At 50.4% G+C, this 19,062-nt stretch overlaps 2 protein-coding genes across 3 annotated transcripts in view; one reads left to right on the forward strand and one right to left on the reverse strand.

The window, feature by feature from the left end:
* LOC137434231 (voltage-dependent calcium channel gamma-2 subunit-like) overlaps positions 1-5,461 on the reverse strand; it is a 135,571-nt gene extending 130,110 nt beyond the window's left edge. For both annotated transcript variants that reach the window (XM_068127029.2, XM_068127028.2), the window contains exon 1: positions 5,239-5,461. In XM_068127029.2, the coding sequence (XP_067983130.1) occupies positions 5,239-5,461 (223 nt within the window). The remainder of the gene's footprint in view (positions 1-5,238) is intronic.
* A 4,117-nt stretch (positions 5,462-9,578) lies between these two features.
* The window catches only part of LOC144894103 (uncharacterized), a 70,962-nt gene continuing 61,478 nt past the window's right edge, over positions 9,579-19,062 (forward strand). The window contains exon 1 of the mRNA XM_078786182.1: positions 9,579-9,825. Within this exon, the coding sequence (XP_078642308.1) occupies positions 9,579-9,825 (247 nt within the window). The remainder of the gene's footprint in view (positions 9,826-19,062) is intronic.

A 19,062-nucleotide genomic window follows, 5' to 3' on the forward strand; every position in this document is an offset into this window, starting at 1 on the left:
ATTAACATATTTTATTCCACATGGAGAGTTCTTTACAATGAGCCATGTCTCAATTTGTTCTATTCAGCGCTTTCCGAGATATAGAGGTGCAAAATTGTTCGATTTTTCCAAGATGGCGGGCGAACCACGTGACAGATGACGTCATAATTAACATAAAAAAATCCTACAGGTGGAGTTGCACCTATGGTGAAAAATTTCTGTCAATCGGACCAACGGTTGCAGAGAAAATCATATTTATTCTGTGCGGACAAACAGACAAACAAACGGACTCAAATACAATACCCTCTCCTCTGGCGAGCACAGGGGCCCTTTCTGTGTGTTTGCCTTTTGGTAGAAAAAGAAAAGAAAACATTTCAGTTTTTCATCAAATAATGTAAGATGCTGGATATCGGTAAGAATAATGAAAAATCGGGATTAGCATGAGGCAAGAGGCAATCTTGGAGCACGTGACACAAGAGAAGGATCTGTGAGTTGTAGATATTGGAGGTAAGCAGACAGCACATTGCCAGATAGCTATAGGTAAGGCAAACAGCGTTTTAGGTTGTATTCATAGGGGATAGATTTATAAATCAGAGGAGGTAGTGTATTGTTAACACTGTATAGTAATTTACTGAGGTCTCAACTGGAATATTGCATGCAGCTTTGGTCATCACATCTCAGGAAAGACATACAATGGATGCAATCACCAGGGTGTTGATTGAGGTTTGCTGCCCGCCGTGGGAAGCAAGGTGAAGCTGATGGTTCGGACACTGACCCTTCGTCGCAACAAAAGAGAGGAGGAGACCATGTCTTGTAGACATGGCCGTGGATCCCTCGACACGGCCGCTGCTTATGTAGACATTGCTGGGTAATCCATGGAGACTTGAGGAGAAAGAATCCGGACCAAGCAGCATCAACCAGATTCCAGTGTGACACGTGAGGGAGACCGTGTGCAACTGCGACTGGCCTCGCTGCACATTCTCGTGCTCGCCACAGGTTATGATAACCCAACAGTCTTCGTCGGACTCAACGTGACTTCCATCATCATCATCAGTGATTGTGGAGTCTGTGAAAAGGTCTCATCAAAAGGTATTTGTTCATTCCTCACCCAACAACCCTCTTCAACCCTTCAAGGATAAAGGACGGCACGCCCACTGCTCTCATCCCCATCCCCGACCCCAACTCACTCCCCCAGTAAAATTAAGGTGCCTTCTGAAAGTATTCACACCCCTTGACTTTTTCATATTTTGTTGTGTTACAGCCTGAATTTAAAGTGAATTAAATTTAGATTTTTTTGACACAAATCAACACAAAATACCCCATAATGTCAAAGTGGAATTATTTTATTTAGAAATTATTACAAAGTAATTTAAAATGAAAAAACAAGAATATCGAATTTGCATAATTATTCAACCTCCTCAGTCAATACTTTGTAGAAGCACCTTTGACAGCGATTACAGCTTCGAGTCTACTTGGATATGTCTGTATCAGCTTTGTACATCTGCATTTGGGGAGCTTTTCTCATTCTTCCTCGCAGATTTGCTGAAGCTCTGTCAAGTTGGATGGGGAGCGTCGGTGAACAGCACTCTTGGCTGTATGCTTGGGGTCATTGTCCTGTTGGAACATAAATCTTCACCACAGTCTGAGATATTTTGCACTTTGAAGCAGGTCTCCTCAAGGATTTGCCTGTATTTGGCTCCATTCATTGTTCCCTCTATCCTTACAAGTCTCCCAGTCCCTGCTGCTGAAAAGCATCCCCATAGCATGATGCTGCTACCACCATGCTTTACACTAGGGATGGTGTTAGATGGGTGATGAGCTGTGCTCGGTTTCTGCCAGACATAGCACTTTGCATTCAGGCCAATGAGTTAAATTTTTGTCTCATAACACCACAGAATCTTTTGCCTCATTCCCCCAGAGTATTTCATGTGCTTTTTTGCAAACTCCAAAAGTGTGCTATCACGTGCTTTTTTCCAATCCTATAAAGCCAGGATTTGTGAAGTGCTGCGAAGACTGTTGTCCTTCCAGCAGGTCCTCCTATCTTAGACAAGGAACTCTGTATTGCTGTCAGAGTGGTCATTGTTTCTTGGTCACCTCCCTGACAAAGGTCATTCTTGGCCGGTTGCTCAGTTTCGTTGAACAGCCAGTTCTAGGAAGAGTCTGGGTAGTTCCATATTTTTTCTATTTCCTAATGATGGAGCTCACTGTGCTCTTGGGAACTTTCAACACTCTGTAAATCATTTTATACCCTTCCCCAGATCTACGCCTCCTCACAATTCTATCTGAGTTATACTGACAGTTCCTTGGACTTCATCATAGAGTTTCTGCTGTGACATGCACTGTCAACTGTGGGACCTTATATGGAAAGGTGTGTTTCTTTCTCAATCATGTCCAATCAATTGAATTGGCCACAAGTGGACTTCAATCAAGTTGTAGAGACATCTCAAGGATGATCAAAGTAAATTTGGTGCACCTGAGCTCAATCTGGAGTGTCATAGCAAAGGGGTTGAATACTTTTTGACTCAAGATATTTAATCTTTTCATTTTTAACTTTATTTGTAAAAAAAATTACAGATAAAAAATTCCACTTTGACATGTGGTATTATGTTTCGATCAGTGACAAAAAAAATCTCAATGTAATCCATATTTTATTCCATTCCATATTGTCCATTCATTTTTTAACACAACAAAATGTGAAAAAGCCATGGGGAGTGAATTACTTTCTCAAAGCACTGCAAGTTGATGAACTCATTTATTTAATTCACATTGTATTGATAAAATCTTTGGATAACAATAATTTTTTTAAATAAATGAAATTCTCTGCAATATATTCCTGTGTATATACCATACATATGCCAGGAAGAAGTGCGAAGTTTCTTTCCTTAGATTAATAGATATAGTTTATATTTGCACAATCCGTTGATTCAACGTCAGGAGCCCGTGTTGCCGTGTATTTATTATGTCGGTAGTACGTGGACTTGGGGAGTAGCGAATATAAGTGACAATTAAAAATGATAAAACACCAGGAAGAGGTGGTGGACAGAAGGGAGAGGTTTGGGAGAGTTTATATGGGGAGGGAGGGAATTAGAGCCATATAGTGATGTAGTAGGGCACTTATGGGGTTGAGTGGAGTTGAGAGTTCTGCAAAGTAGGTGGATGGCCTAATAGGAAGGATTTCCCGAAATAGTTCCATTAATTTCTTGCCATAATCTTCAGTGGACACTGCATCAATGGGATAGTCACCGAGCTACATATTGCATTAATGATGTAAAACCCCCAAGTCCAAATTAGAAATGACGTTCTGGTAAAACATGCATGAGCGAGAGAGATACATGGATGGAAAGAGGACCACACTCCATGGTGATGCTCATGGCATCCTGTATGGATGGGGCATGGATGGAGAGAGGAACACACTCCATGGTGATACTCATGGAGTCCTGCATGGATGTATCATGGATGGAGAGAGGAACACACTTCATGGTGCTACTCATGGAGTCCTGCATGGATGGATCATGGATCGATCATGGATGTAGAGAGGAACACACTTCATGTTGCTGCATATGGCGTCCTGTATGGATGGATCATGGATGGAGAGAGGAACACACTTCATGGTACTACTCATGGTGTCCTGCATGGATGGATCATGGATGGAAAGAGGAACACACTTCATGGTGCTACTCATGGCGTTCTGTATGGATGGATCATGGATGGACAGAGGAACACACTTCATGGTACTCCTCATGGCGTCCTGCATTGATGGATCATGGATGGAGAGAGGAACACACTTCATGGTGCTGCTCATGGCGTCCTGCATGGATGGATCATGGATCGATCATGGATGTAGAGAGGAACACACTTCATGGTGCTGCATATGGCATCCTGTATGGATGGATCATGGATGGAGAGAGGAACACACTTCATGGTACTCCTCATGGCGTCATGCATTGATGGATCATGGATGGAGAGAGGAACACACTTCATGGTGCTGCTCATGGCGTCCTGCATGGATGGATCATGGATGGAGAGAGGAACACACTTCATGGTGCTACTCATGGCGTCCTGCATGGATGGATAGAGGAACACACTTCATGGTACTACTCATGGCGTCCTGCATGGATGGATCATGGATGGAGAGAGGAACACACTTCATGGTACTACTCATGGCGTCCTGCATGGATGGAGAGAGGAACACACTTCTTGGTGCTACTCATGGCATCCTGCATGGATGGATGATGGATGGAGAGAGGAACACACTTTATGGTACTACTCATGGCGTCCTGCATGGATGGACCATGGATGGAGAGAGGAACACACTTCATGGTACTACTCATGGCGTCCTGCATGGATGGATGGAGGAACACACTTCATGGTACTACTCATGGTGTCCTGCATGGATGGATCATGGATGGAGAGAGGAACACACTTCATGGTATTACTCATGGCGTCCTGCATGGATGGACCATGGATGGAGAGAGGAACACACTTCATGGTACAACTCATGGCGTCCTGCATGGATGGATGGAGGAACACACTTCATGGTACTACTCATGGTGTCCTGCATGGATGGATCATGGATGGAGAGAGGAACACACTTCATGGTGCTGCTCATGGCGTCCTGCATGGATGGATCATGTATGGAGAGAGGAACACACTTCATGGTGCTACTCATGGCGTCCTGCATGGGTGGATCATGGATGGAGAGAGGAACACACTTAATGGTGCTACTCATGGCGTCCTGCATGGATGGATCATGGATGGAGAGAGGAACACACTTCATGGTACTACTCATGGCGTCCTGCATGGATGGACCATGGATGGAGAGAGGAACACACTTCATGGTACTACTCATGGCGTCCTGCATGGATGGATCATGGATGCAGAGAAGAACACACTTCATGGTACTACACATGGCGTCCTGCATGGATGGACCATGGATGGAGAGAGGAACACACTTCATGGTACTACTCATGGCGTCCTGCATGGATGGATCATGGATGGAGAGAAGAACACACTTCATGGTACTACTCATGGCGTCCTGCATTTGGAGTTAACAATCGCGTCGCTTCATGAAGCGCTGTTTTCACGGTTATAGACGGTAGAGTTGAGGATACCATCACGCTACAGTCACAGCCAGAGATGGAGTATGATAAAGTTAATGCACGAGGGAGGAGGAACCCATCAGGACCAGAGGAGGCTTTATAGAAGAGGAAGAAGAAGTACAACAACAACAACAACAACAGTGTTCACGTGGTCACGCACCTTCCATGCAGCACATCCTCCACAGTCCGGAGTGCGTGAGGATCTCATCGTTTCGCTTGACGGTCTCGTTGTCGGACGAGGCACGCGTGCGGCACATCCCGCGGGAGTACAGCCAGTAATCCGTACCCACAGCCACCGCCATCAGGATGAACGCGGCGAAAGAGCCCGCCAAGCTCAACACGGTCTGCACTCCGCGCTCCTGCAACCGCATAGCCGAGATCATGTCCTCCAGGATGCCGACTGCACGCGTTCAGCCTCCTGCAGAGATCAGGGGAGGGGATGTGTGTTTGGGTGGGGGGGGGGGGGTGGTGAAAGGAGGGAGACTGCGGGCGAAGATTGACGGCGGCTCCGAGCATGCACCGCCTGCATTTCCAGCCGCACTGCCTCCTCAATAACGGTACGGTATATAATTATATATATAACTGGGTGTGACTGTAGACGATGAAGAAGAGGACCTCCACAGGACCACAGGATACACTCCCCTAAACGAAATATTCCACACTACCCCGCATTAAAATAAAATGTGCAATTCCGATTACCGTGTATATACCCATAGAAATCGATAATGAATGTATCCTTTTAAAATGTGCTGCCCAGCTGCCCACCCTGTGCGCATTGTTCTCGGGCATCTTCTGGAGCAGGTGGAACTCGGGATCCGGCCCAGGGGGGGCAATGTGCCACGAATCGGCCGGCATCCTTCCCTGGGGCCATGGTTGCCGCATCACGGGCTCCTTGTCATGCTCGCCTCGTCTGATCCGACTTTACTTCACTCGGCGGCGCAGGGTCTGGCACGGACTCCTCGGACTCTCAAGTCTAATCTATGATCATCCTGGATCCCTGGATAGCCTGAGGAGAACCAGTAACGCCTTGGACCCCTACGGACCCCGAGCTCGTCCGCCGTAGTGGCGAAACTCCCGCTAATTAAAATCATATAGGGCAATCCCAAATTGCTTTCGTCCGTGTCCATCTCAATCCAGTCCCGGCTCCAACTCAACGATTCGATCACCAAGGAGATGGACGCTTGGGTAAGAACGAGGATGGAGATATTAATTTACAAAGAAACCCCAAGATACATTATACACACCCAATTGTGGTGGCAAAGTGTGCGCGTGCGGAACAGGGGGGTGACTAACGTCAGCGCGGGGAATATGATGGGATATGGATCATGGATGCATCACCGGCAGAGAACAGCAGGGACGAGAGCCCTGGGGTGAAAGGTTAAAATGGGGGATCAGTGGGATGAAAGGTAAAGGTAACAGGCCATTTTCTGGGGTGAGAGGTGAAAAGCGAAGGCAGCAGCGGCCACATAACTACGCAGGTGGTCGGGCCGACAATCCGGAGGCAGGACTGTGGAGACAAGGCCAAGGCGCGATAGGACCAGTTGATCACTACAGTAAGTCCATCGCCAGCGAGGAACTCGTCACGGCAGCACAGGTGCTACCTGGTGTGCGTCGCGTTCAGGGACAGGTTGCCGTGAGCCAGCACCATCGAGGTGTAAGCCATAAAAACAGAACCCCAGGTATTTGCCTGTCTACTGAAAGGGACAAGTGGCCGAGAGCAAATACCGTTGAGATAGGCATGGATAGATAGGCAAGGGATAGATAGATAGGCAAGGGATAGATACGCAAGGACAGATAGATGGGCAAGGATAGATAGACAGACAAGCATAGATAGATAGGCAAGGATAGATAGATAGGCAAGGACAGATAGATAGGCAAGGATAGATAGATAGGCAAGGATAGATAGATAGGCAAGGATAGATAGGCAAGAATAGATAGATAGGCAAGGATAGATAGACAGGCAAGCATAGATAGATAGGCAAAGACAGGTAGATAGGCAAGGACAGATAGGCAAGGATAGATAGATAGGCAAGGATAGATAGATAGGCATGGATAGATAGGCAATGGATAGATAGATAGGCAAGGATAGATAGACAGGCAAGGATAGATAGATATGCAAGGATAGATAGATAGGCAAGGATAGATAGATAGACAAGGATAGATAGGCAAGGATAGATAGGCAAGGATAGATATATCGGCAAGGATAGATAGATAGGCAAGGATAGATAGGCAAGGGATAGATAGATAGGCAAGGATAGATAGGCAAGGGATAGACAGATAGGCAAGGATAGATAGATAGGCACGGGATAGATAGATAGGCAAGGACAGATAGATAGGCAAGGGATAGATAGATAGGCAAGGACTGATAGATAGGCAAGGGATACATAGATAGGCAAGGATAGATAGATAGGCAAGGATAGATAGATAGGCATGGGATAGATAGATAGGCAAGGATAGAAAGATGGGCAAGGGATAGATAGATAGGCAAGGATAGATAGGCAAGGATAGATAGATAGGCAAGGACAGATAGATAGGCAAGGGATAGATAGATAGATAGGCAAGGGATAGATAGATCGATCGGCAAGGGATAGATAGATAGGCAAGGATAGATAGATAGGCAAGGGATAAATAGATAGGCAAGGATAGATAGATAGGCAAGGATAGATAGATAGGCAAGGACATATAGGCAAGGGATAGATAGATAGGCAAGGATATATAGATAGGCAAGGGATAGATAGATAGGCAAGGATAGAAAGATGGGCAAGGGATAGATAGATAGGCAAGGATAGATAGGCAAGGATAGATAGATAGGCAAGGACAGATAGATAGGCAAGGGATAGATAGGCAAGGGATAGATAGATAGGCAAGGATAGATAGATAGGCAAGGGATAGATAGATAGGCAAGGATAGATAGATAGGCAAGGATAGATAGATAGGCAAGGACATATAGGCAAGGGATAGATAGATAGGCAAGGATATATAGATAGGCAAGGGATAGATAGATAGGCAAGGATAGATAGGCAAGGATAGATAGATAGGCAGGGACATATAGGCAAGGATAGATAGGCAAGGGATATATAGATAGGCAAGGATAGATAGATAGGCAAGGATAGATAGATAGGCAAGGATAGGATAGACAGATGGGCAAGGATAGGATAGATAGATAGGCAAGGGATAAATAGATAGGCAAGGATAGATAGATAGGCAAGGACATATAGGCAAGGGATAGATAGATAGGCAAAGATATATAGATAGGCAAGGGATAGATAGATAGGCAAGGATAGAAAGATGGGCAAGGGATAGATAGATAGGCAAGGATAGATAGGCAAGGATAGATAGATAGGCAAGGACAGATAGATAGGCAAGGGATAGATAGGCAAGGGATAGATAGATAGGCAAGGATAGATAGATAGGCAAGGGATAGATAGATAGGCAAGGATAGATAGATAGGCAAGGATAGATAGATAGGCAAGGACATATATGCAAGGGATAGATAGATAGGCAAGGATATATAGATAGGCAAGGGATAGATAGATAGGCAAGGATAGATAGGCAAGGATAGATAGATAGGCAGGGACATATAGGCAAGGATAGATAGGCAAGGGATATATAGATAGGCAAGGATAGATAGATAGGCAAGGACATATATGCAAGGGATAGATAGATAGGCAAGGATATATAGATAGGCAAGGGATAGATAGATAGGCAAGGATAGATAGATAGGCAGGGACATATAGGCAAGGATAGATAGGCAAGGGATATATAGATAGGCAAGGATAGATAGATAGGCAAGGATAGATAGATAGGCAAGGATAGGATAGACAGATGGGCAAGGATAGGATAGATAGATAGGCAAGGGGTTAGATAGACAGGCAAGGATGGATAGATAGGCAAGGATAGATAGATAGGCAAGGATAGATAGGTAAGGGATAGATAGATAGGCAAGGATAGATACATAGGCAAGGATAGATAGGCAAGGATAGATAGGCAAGGGATAGATAGATAGGCAAGGATAGAGTATAATAGTGTCGCGTGATTCCCCTCGGTTAAGACTGGGAAATCACCGATAGCAATTCGAGCGTTAATTTGAGGTGACGATCAATGGCGGATTTGACTATATATGCACGGGAGGAAGAAAGAAAGAAGAAGAAGAAGAAACGGGAACTTTACCTGACGGTTTGCGCATGCAAGCGTCTTCAACCCTGTGGAAATTAACTCACAAAAACCTGATTTATGGTACAAAAATAAACGCGGCTTTATTGCCGGACCCCGATACAACGAAACGCGCCGGTAAAGCTAAACCCCCTATTGAGCACTCTTACACACAGACTTGCACAACAGACAAATGGTGAGGATAAAGAAAAATAAGCGTTGTGTTTGTGGGTGCGGGCTTATCTCCATCGAGCTGAGGTGTGTCAGGGTTCGTCAGGTCCGAGCACGTCGTCCAGGCCCCAAGCGTGTAGTCAAAACGCGGCTCCGGTTGGCGGGAACTAGGCCTCAATGCGCCCTCGTTCGTGCTCCACCAGGCCCATGTACGCCACCGCGGCAGGCCTCGCCTGCACGGTCGTCGCTCGCATGCGAGGTCCCGTATGTGAACAACCAGGGAGGATCATCGTCGGTGCTGCACCATCTCTCGACCGTTCGTTGTCGCCCAACGAGCAAGGGTCCAATGAAAAGAGAAGGCAAGAAGGGCAGAGAGGTCCGGGCAGTAAGGAATCCAAAGACGAGAGGAAGGAAATGTCGGCCAGTGAGTGGTTTCACTGACGGTCTCGTGGCATCAGCTCTCCTTCTCCCCAATCAGTGCATCGCTTCTTGACTTCTCATATGTTCTGATCGCATCCGTCCCCTCTCATTGGCCGAGCGCTTCGAGCCCTTGGTGTCATGCCATTGGTCGGTGGCCAATCAGTCTGTCACTTCCCACTCTGCCAATCGGCGGCCTGCTTCTTACTCCCCCCCCCCCTCCCCCCTGTCAATCACGAGTCCTTCTGGGCATGGCTATTGCCTACCTGATCGATGTGTGTTGCCATGCCAGCTGGCAATGCGGCTGGCTGCGGCTCCATTTATGGTGCCCCGAACTGGCTTCCTGTGAGTCGTATTTTTATTGTCGCGGAGGGGGAATTTAAGTAGGGTGTGGTGCACTAATGGGCCTCGCTAATGTATATGGGTGTGTTGCCATACGAGACACAGGTATGATCACAGGTTTGACACATGGGGGAATTAGCATAATCCCTACTCTACCTATCACTTTATCAACCTTGTATGATCACAAATATACACTTAGTCCGACATCCGGGCTAGACAGGTCCCTGACTTACTGTACATCGAAATGGTTCTTCTTCTTCATGACATTGGAGCGCCTACCTATGCAGATCTACCTGGATCTATATATCCCCCTACCCAAAATTCATAAAAATAGATATATACAAGGTTACAAGAATAGAGATAGAAAGGCAAGGATAGAGTATAATAGATATATACAAGGATACAAGGATAGAGATATATAGGCATGGTGCAAGGATAGAGTATAATAGATATATACAAGGATACAAGGATAGAGATAGAAGGCATGGGACAAACAGTTGTGCAAAGGACCAGTGGAGCACAAATTTAAAAGGGACTCCATGCTCGCGGCACTGAAGTGCGACGGGTGCTGGATGTGCCTCTGGCATGAGTGGTGCCCAAATGGAAGTGCCAGTCTTGCAGAATGTGTGGTGCGCAGCCAGAAGGCCCAATTATGTAGGATGTGTAGTCACAGCCAGAAGTGCCAATGGTGCAGGAAGTGTTGTGCACAGCCGGAAGTGCCAGTGGCGCAGGATGTGTGTGTGGTACACAGCTGGAAGCACCAATGAGACAGGCCAGATAAGTCAGTCTCTTGGCTGTGAGGAGTGTGAGCCTCTTCAAAAGAGATTACAACCCGTGCTTGTCAACGTCCACAACATATGAGCACGACAAAGAGCTGCATGTTTGGGAAGAAGAGCAAGCAGGTGTACACATTGGTATGCCTGATTATGCCTGTGAATGCCTGTGTCATTGAGTGTGGGTGGTAGTGGTATACACCCGTTCCATGAGTGTTGGCAAAAGAAAGTACTCCCTGCGCTCTTCAACACAACCATCTATACTTTTAAATGTGACACTGCCAAGTTAGCTTGGGCAGACACCCACAAGGCGCGAGCTAGTAAGAGCATCAAGAGAGCCGTCCAATTTCGGGCCAATTTCGGAGTGTCCAGGCGTGTACCAATGTGAGTGTCCACAAGGCTGGTGTCGGGCTATGCTAGTCTGGTGGTGCGCATCCCGCAAGTAGAGTCCAGCCCATCAGGCCACTTGATCCATTTCCCCTTTTTCTTTACCACAACTTTCCCTGTTCCCGATTGAGGGGCCAAAAAAAGGATTTGCAGAACCAATGGTCTGGCCTACCTTACGCAACCATCGCCAACCCCAGAAAACTTGTTAGGCGCCATGCTGTTGCTATGTTATAGCCGTTACATCAAAGGCCTTGTGGGTGCACTTGTACCCCTGTGTTGGTGCCCCCTATTTGTTTCTGCATCGCTGGTCAACATACATACCATTATACGTATGTTTATCAGAGTCAATTTCTCCACCATATAGATATTCAGTTTTGAAAACTATAAGGTACAATTTCTTTGTAAAGACTACGTGGTATTCATGGAATACTTACCCTAAAGCGCGGCGTTACGCGCGCTGCTTGTGAGCAAGGAGGAAGCGGACAAGCGGTAACATATAAACGTCTTTATTGTAAGACTACACTGTAACACTAAACTCCTCCGGGCTGGTCGCCCGGGGTATATCATGAGGCCACGCCTACCCCTCGGGCGTGGCCACCGCCCACTCGGTGCGTGGAATGATGTCACCACGCCAGTGGGCTTTTGTGTCCGCCACACGCGCCCCCCCAGAATTCCCGCGCACCTGGAGGGCCAGTTTGCGGGGCAGACGAATGACCCGGCCGAAGCGCCCCCTGGCGATCGGTGGCGTCCGGGGTGCAGGGATACCAGGTGGGATGCCCCTGGCTGCCCCTGGGATGGGTGCAGGACCGGGGGGCGCCGTGGCGGCGGGGCTGGGCGGTGCCGGGGGTCCGCCCGCAGGAGGGCGGCCCCGACGTGGGGGTCGGGCCACTGGCAGTGGATGGTCCACATCGAGGTGGGCCGGCTTGAGGCGGTCTACCGAAACGCGGTCAGGAGTACCGCCGATGTCCAGGGTGAAGTGCTTCGCCCCGGTCTCCAGCACGCGGAAAGGCCCGTCGTACGGGGGCCGCAGTGGTGTCCGATGGGCATCGTGGCGGACGAAGACGTACTCCGCCGTGCGAAGCTCCGGGGTGACGTGCGTCGGTGGGTGCCCGTGGCATGCCGTTGGCACCGGGGCGAACCTCTGGGCGGTCTCTTGCAGAGCGGAGCGCTGCTGTGCCGCGGACCATGGTGCCGTGGAGTCGGGGAGGAACTCGCCCGGCACCCGCAGCGGTTGCCCGAAGACCAACTCCGCCGCGGATGCGCGCAGGTCCTCCTTGGGCGCCGTCCGGAGGCCCAGCAGGACCCAGGGGAGCCTGTCGACCCAGCCGCCGTCGCGGAGGGTGGCCCGGAGCGCGGCCTTCAATGAGCGGTGAAATCGCTCACACAGGCCGTTAGCCTGGGGGTGGTAGGCCGTGGTTCGGTGCAGCCGGACCCCGAGCCCCTGCGCAACCGCCCCCCAGAGCTCCGAGGTGAACTGGGGGCCGCGGTCGGATGAGATGTCTGAGGGGGCGCCGAACCGGGCGACCCAGGTGGCGATGAAAGCCTGCGCGACATCGGCCGCCGTTGTCGACGCCAAGGGCACGGCCTCCGGCCACCGGGTGGTGCGGTCCACCATGGTGAGGACGTGGGTGAAACCCCGCGAGGGGGGCAGAGGTCCCACCAGGTCCACGTGGACGTGGTCAAACCGGCGTTCCGGCACCGTGAACGGGGCCAACGGGGCCTGGGTGTGCCGGTGCACCTTGGCGCGCTGGCACGCGAGGCACGTCCTGGCCCAGCCGCGGACGGCCTTCCGGAGGCCATGCCAGACGAACTTGTCGGCGATCAGCCTTTGGGAGGCCCTCGCGCCCGGGTGGGACAGGCCGTGGATGGCGTCAAACACCTGGCGCTGCCAGCCCGCGGGCACGATGGGGCGAGGACGCCCGAGGGAGACGTCGCACAAGAGAGCCGCGCCCACGCCGTCGAACGGCACCTCGGTGACGCGGAGGCCCGTGACGGCGGTCCGCAAGGCCTGGACGTCGGGGTCAGCGGCCTGGTCCGCTGCCATCCGGGCATAGTCGATGCCGAGGTGGACTGCGTGGGCGACGGCCCGGGAAAGGCAATCCGCCACCGGGTTGTCCTTCCCCGCGACGTGCTGGATGTCCGTCGTGTACTCGGACACGGCCGAGAGGTGACGCTGCTGCCGGGCCGACCACGGCTCGGTGACCTTGCCCATCGCGAAGATCAGCGGCTTGTGGTCGACGAAGGCAGTGAACGCCCGGCCCTCGAGCAGATGGCGGAAGTGCCTGACCGCCAAGTGAAGTCCGAGCAACTCGCGGTCGAAGGTACTGTAACGGCGTTCGGGCGGGCGAAGCTGCCGGCTAAAGAACGCCAGCGGTTGCCAAGCTCCACGCACCCATTGCTCGTGCACCGCGCCCACCGCGTAGTCCGAGGCATCGGTGGTGAGGGCGATCGGTGCATCGGGCGCCGGGTGCGCGAGCATGGTGGCGTTAGCTAAGGCGAGCTTCGCGCCCGTGAACGCCGTGTCCATCTGCTCGGTCCAGGTAACGTCGCCTTTGCCCGGCTTACCTCAGAGAGCTTCGTGCAGGGGGCGCAGGAGCTGGGCGATACGGGGTAGGAACCGATGGTAAAAGTTCACCATGCCCAGGAACTCCTGCAGCCCTCTGATCGTGCGGGGGCGCGGAAACCCCTTCACCGCCTCCACCTTGGCCGGCAGGGGGACGGCGCCGTGCCTGGTGACACGGTGCCCCAGAAAATCGATTGTGGCGGCGCCGAACCGGCACTTTGCGGGGTTCACAATCAGGCCATGCTGGCCCAGGCGTTCGAAGAGCGTGCGGAGGTGGCGTAGGTGCTCTTCGCGGGACGCGCTGGCGACGAGGATATCGTCCAGGTAGACGTAGACAAAATCCAAGTCGCGCAGGACGCTGTCCATCAGTCGCTGGAACGCCTGAGCCGCATTCTTCAGACCGAAGGGCATGCGCAGGAACTCGAAGAGTCCGAATGGCGTGATGACCGCCGTCTTCGGGACGTCCTCCGGCCTGACGGGGACCTGATGGTAGCCGCGTATGAGGTCCACCTTCGAGAAGAAGGACCTGCCCGCCAAACGGGCGGAAAAGTCCTGAATGTGGGGGACGGGGTAGCGGTCGGGAGTCGTGGCGTCATTGAGACGGCGATAGTCCCCGCACGGTCGCCATCCCCCGCCGGGCTTCGGCACGATGTGCAGCGGCGACGCCCAAGCGCTCTCTGAGCGCCGAACGATGCCGAGTCGCTCCAGGGTAGCGAACTCCGCTTTTGCCACCGCCAGCTTCGTCGGCTCGAGGCGGCGTGCCCGGGCGTAGACCGGTGGCCCGACGGTGGGGATGTGATGGGCCACCCCGTGCTTGACGGCCCCCGCCGAGAAGGTGGGCCGCGTGAGGGCCGGGAAGCCGGCGAGGAGGCGGGTGAATGCGTCCGCTGCCGGAAGCGTACAGACCAACGTGGCCGGAACCGAATCGTTCGGCAAGCCGCTTGGCAAGCCGCTCGTTGAGCTGGGCAACGCACATGCGAGCGAGCTGAACGTCTCGGCCTGGACAAGCCATCTGCGCTTGACGTCGACCAGGAGCCCATTAGCGCACAGGAAGTCCGCGCCAAGCAGTGCCATGGGCACGTCGGCGGTGACGAACGTCCATCGGAAAACCTGCCCTCCAAACCGCAGAGAGAGGCAGCGTTTTCCGTACGTACGGATGGGCGTCCCGTTCGCGGCAAGCAGCGCGGGGCCCCCACCCGCGGCGTGCTTGTCTGACGTGCCGGCGGGAATGACACTCACCTGTGCTCCCGTGTCGCACAGGTAACGGCGCCCGGAGAAGGTGTCCGTTATGAACAGCAGGCTGCTCGAACGGCCGGCGCTCATCGCCACAATTGAGCGCCGGCCCGGGCGTTTCCCGACCCGTTGAAGGAGCACGGCGGATGACACCGCCGAGCTTCGTGGCCGAACTTGGCGTGGAACCAGCACCAGGTGGTGGAGCTGGAGGAGTGCGGCTGGCTCCGCCAGGCCGGTGGAGTCGACGGGTTTCCCCGCGGTGGCGGTTTTCGCCGCGGCGGTGGGCAGGGCGTGGCGGCGTTCACGAGGTGCGTATCAGCATGCTGCTGAACCACAGCGTGCTGTAGAAGATGATGCTGTGGAACATCAGAGTGCTGTAGAAGATGATGCTGTGGAACATCAGCGTGCTGTAGAAGATGATGCTGTGGAACATCAGCGTGCTGTAGAAGATGATGCTGTGGAACATCAGCGTCGAAGGCCGTGACGGCCACGCCAACGCTCGCCCGCGTGTCCGAAGCGGCGAAGTACTTGTCCGCCTCGGCCGCCAATGCTCGGGGTTCCGTTTGCCCGGTCCCGGCCAACGCGAGGCGAACCTGCGCTGGAAGTTGGCGACGGAAAAGCGCCCGGAATAGCGAACCGGGGGCTTCGTCGCCCAACAGTGACAGCATATGGTCCATTCGGACCGACGGGCGCGTCTCACCGAGCTCGGGGAGATCCAGGAGGCGGTCGGCCCGTGCGTCGTCCGTGAGGCTGAACGTGGCTAGGAGTAGCCGCTTGAGTGCCTCGTACTTGTGGCCGTCCGGTGGGTGGCGAAGGACGGACACAACTGGAGCGGCCGTGCCGGGCCCGAGGGAGGCGACGACGTGGCAGTAGCGCGTGTCATCGCCGGTGAGGTGCCGAAGCTGAAATTGGGCTTCGGCCTGGACGAACCAGACTTCGGCCTGAGCCTCCCAAAATTCCGGAAGTTTGACGAAGGCGGCCATGGCGATGGCGTCGCGTGTGGAAGGATCGCTCCGGCAGATCCAACGTCGAGGGTCACCAGTAAAGCGCGGCGTTACGCGCGCTGCTTGTGAGCAAGGAGGAAGCGGACAAGCGGTAACATATAAACGTCTTTATTGTAAGACTACACTGTAACACTAAACTCTTCCGGGCTGGTCGCCCGGGGTATATCATGAGGCCACGCCTACCCCTCGGGCGTGGCCACCGCCCACTCGGTGCGTGGAATGATGTCACCACGCCAGTGGGCTTTTGTGTCCGCCACAACCCCATGCAGTCAACTTGGTGCAAGCCAACTTTTCTGTTTCTTAACGGTTTTTTCTTTGATCCAATATGGCTGCCAGACCACGCGACCGATAACATTATAAATTTACATTCTCCAATATAATTGTTGCTTAGATCAAAGCTCAAGAAATTTCAAAAACTGATCAGACCAAGCATTATACTTGTCGAATTATGACGTCATAATTATAAGGCACCAATAACGTCATCGTTAACAACACTTATTCCCCATGTGGAGTTCTTTACAATGAGCCACGTTTCATTTTTTTCCATGGAGCGGTTTGGGTGATATAGAGGTGCAACGCTTTTTGGACTATGACGTCATAATAATTATATTATCAGTATAAAAATTCTACAGGTGAAGGTGCTCCTATGATGCAAAATTTTGTGTAAATTGGACAAACGGTTGCCAAGAAAATGAATTTTCAAAATGCAGACACGCACGTACGCCATACGTACGTACGGACGCAACAGATCGCTTAACCCCGCTTTTCGCCTCGCCAGCGCAGGGTAAATATAAGTTAATGAAAGTTAAAGCTTGACTTGCAAAGTGACGTAACAGCAGTGGATGCCACCACTGGTTGAAGAGCAGTGTTATTGTTTTGGTCTTACGGTTCAGGAACACACACTGGTAGGCCTAGTGTTCGCTTAACGGTTAGGGTATTGGGAACCCTTGGGTCCTGAGTTTGCATCCCGGTCTTCAAAGAAGAAGAACATTTTGAACAGGTCTTCATATTTAAACTGCGTCTTAGATTTACATGCAGTCATGCAGTAGTTAACATCATAGGTTAACATACAGTGTCATTAGAGCTCAAAAAACACAACGAGGTTGAGCTTGTAATTACCCCACGAATGCAAAGCGAAATGCGGGATTAAGCAGTTGCTGTCTGCTTTAAGCTGTCTGTCCATCCATCCGTCGATATGTCCATGTTTTATGATAATTATGACGTCATAGGTCACGTGGTTCGGCCGCCATCTTGGAAAAACCGAAAAACCTTGCACCTCCATGCCTCCATATCTCCGAAAGCGCTGAATAGAAAAAATTGAGACATGGCGCATGTTTGTGTACAAATGGAAGTTTATGATCAAGGGACAACTTGATGTCAGTCGATTGTTATATTTTGAACATCAATCGGAACATGAATCAGAAAACAAACTAGTAGGCAGTAGAGCAGCACTTTGTCTCTGAATTCATCCCGATCGCACATGCGCAGAGCGGAGTGAGATCATTTTTTTTAACCCTGTCTGTCTGTCTTGCAGTCAAATAGAATTGAAAATCAATCCAAACAGGAAACACTGTTTTTACAGGAGTCATAAAGGACACAAACAACAGGCACAAATAACCAATGCAACGTGTTAAATATGGTGGTGTATAAGACGCTGCATAACCGGTAGTAAACTTGCTGGAATTGTTTTTTTTATATACGGCCATTAAAATCTTATTTTCTTTTAATTGAATTATATACTTGAACACTGTAGAACACAAATCGCTTTCTAATTACATCCAAACACATCCAGTTTTGCAGTACTTGGACATGTTAAATAAGGTGGTGTATAAGACTGCATCAATGGTGGTGGACGTTTAGAATTTTTTTTATACAACTTTTAAAATCATTATTTAATTTCAATTGAATTATATACTTGAGCACTGCGTGGGTTAAGGTGTTGTATGAACTCTCTAGTTGTTTATGAGCTCCATGTGATGAGGCCTGCAGTGATGCAAGTCACGTGACACGACCAGTTTTGCATGAGAAGATTTTTGACACATCCAAAGTGAAACAAGGGTTCCACGTGATTTAAACGCCACCGAAGGTGGATGGAGGTTATGTTTTCGCCCCTGTCTGTCCGTTTGTCTGTCCGTTTGTCTGTCCGTTTGTTTGTGAACAAGATATCTCAAAAATTTGTAGACAGATTCAGACGAAATTTGGCAGAGAGGTACACTTTGTTTGTCCGTATGTGACAAGGACGAAATGTTTAGATTTTGGTGAAGATCCGGATTCGGATCCGGATAATATAATTTTTGAAGTGATTCTTCACCATTGGGAGTTAGGGCCAAAAACGATACATAGCAGGATATCTCAAAAAGTTATGGATGGATTTGGACGAAACTTGTTGGACAGGTTGTGTGTGTGACAAAGAAGGATCGATTCAATTTTGATGAAGATCCAGATCCAGCCAGTATAATTTTTTTAAAGTGATTCTTCACAATTGAGTGATATGGCCTACCAGATGGAGGCGTGCTCTCTACTGAGTGCCGGTCTAGTTACCCTCGCCAGAGGAGAGGGTATTGCATTTGTGTCCGTTTGTTACTTGGCCAAAAAAAATAATTTTTTTGCAAGTATGTTGTTCACTCCAGTTTGGGTGTTTGTGTGTTTGAGTGTTTGTGTGTTTTGTCTGTCAGCTCACTTATACTTGTGTTACGTGCTCCTCCCCAGACCCCGGTCACGGTGTACCTCCGAGCCCCGAGAGGAATCACGGCAGAAAGATGTGTTATTCTGTATGCCAAGGATCAATGGTGAAACCACACCAATTGTTACCAACAAACAAGTATTGTATTAAGGTCACACAAGAATAACGGTACAGTAACAATATTAATCAAAAGTACAATCAATATATATCATTCCTATGATGGTACCATCAGGTTCGTACAATATAACTCACTGTGCTC

This window comes from Myxine glutinosa, chromosome 10 (genome assembly GCF_964187855.1).
Source record: "Myxine glutinosa chromosome 10, kmMyxGlut1.1, whole genome shotgun sequence".
NCBI classification, from domain to species: domain Eukaryota; kingdom Metazoa; phylum Chordata; class Myxini; order Myxiniformes; family Myxinidae; genus Myxine; species Myxine glutinosa.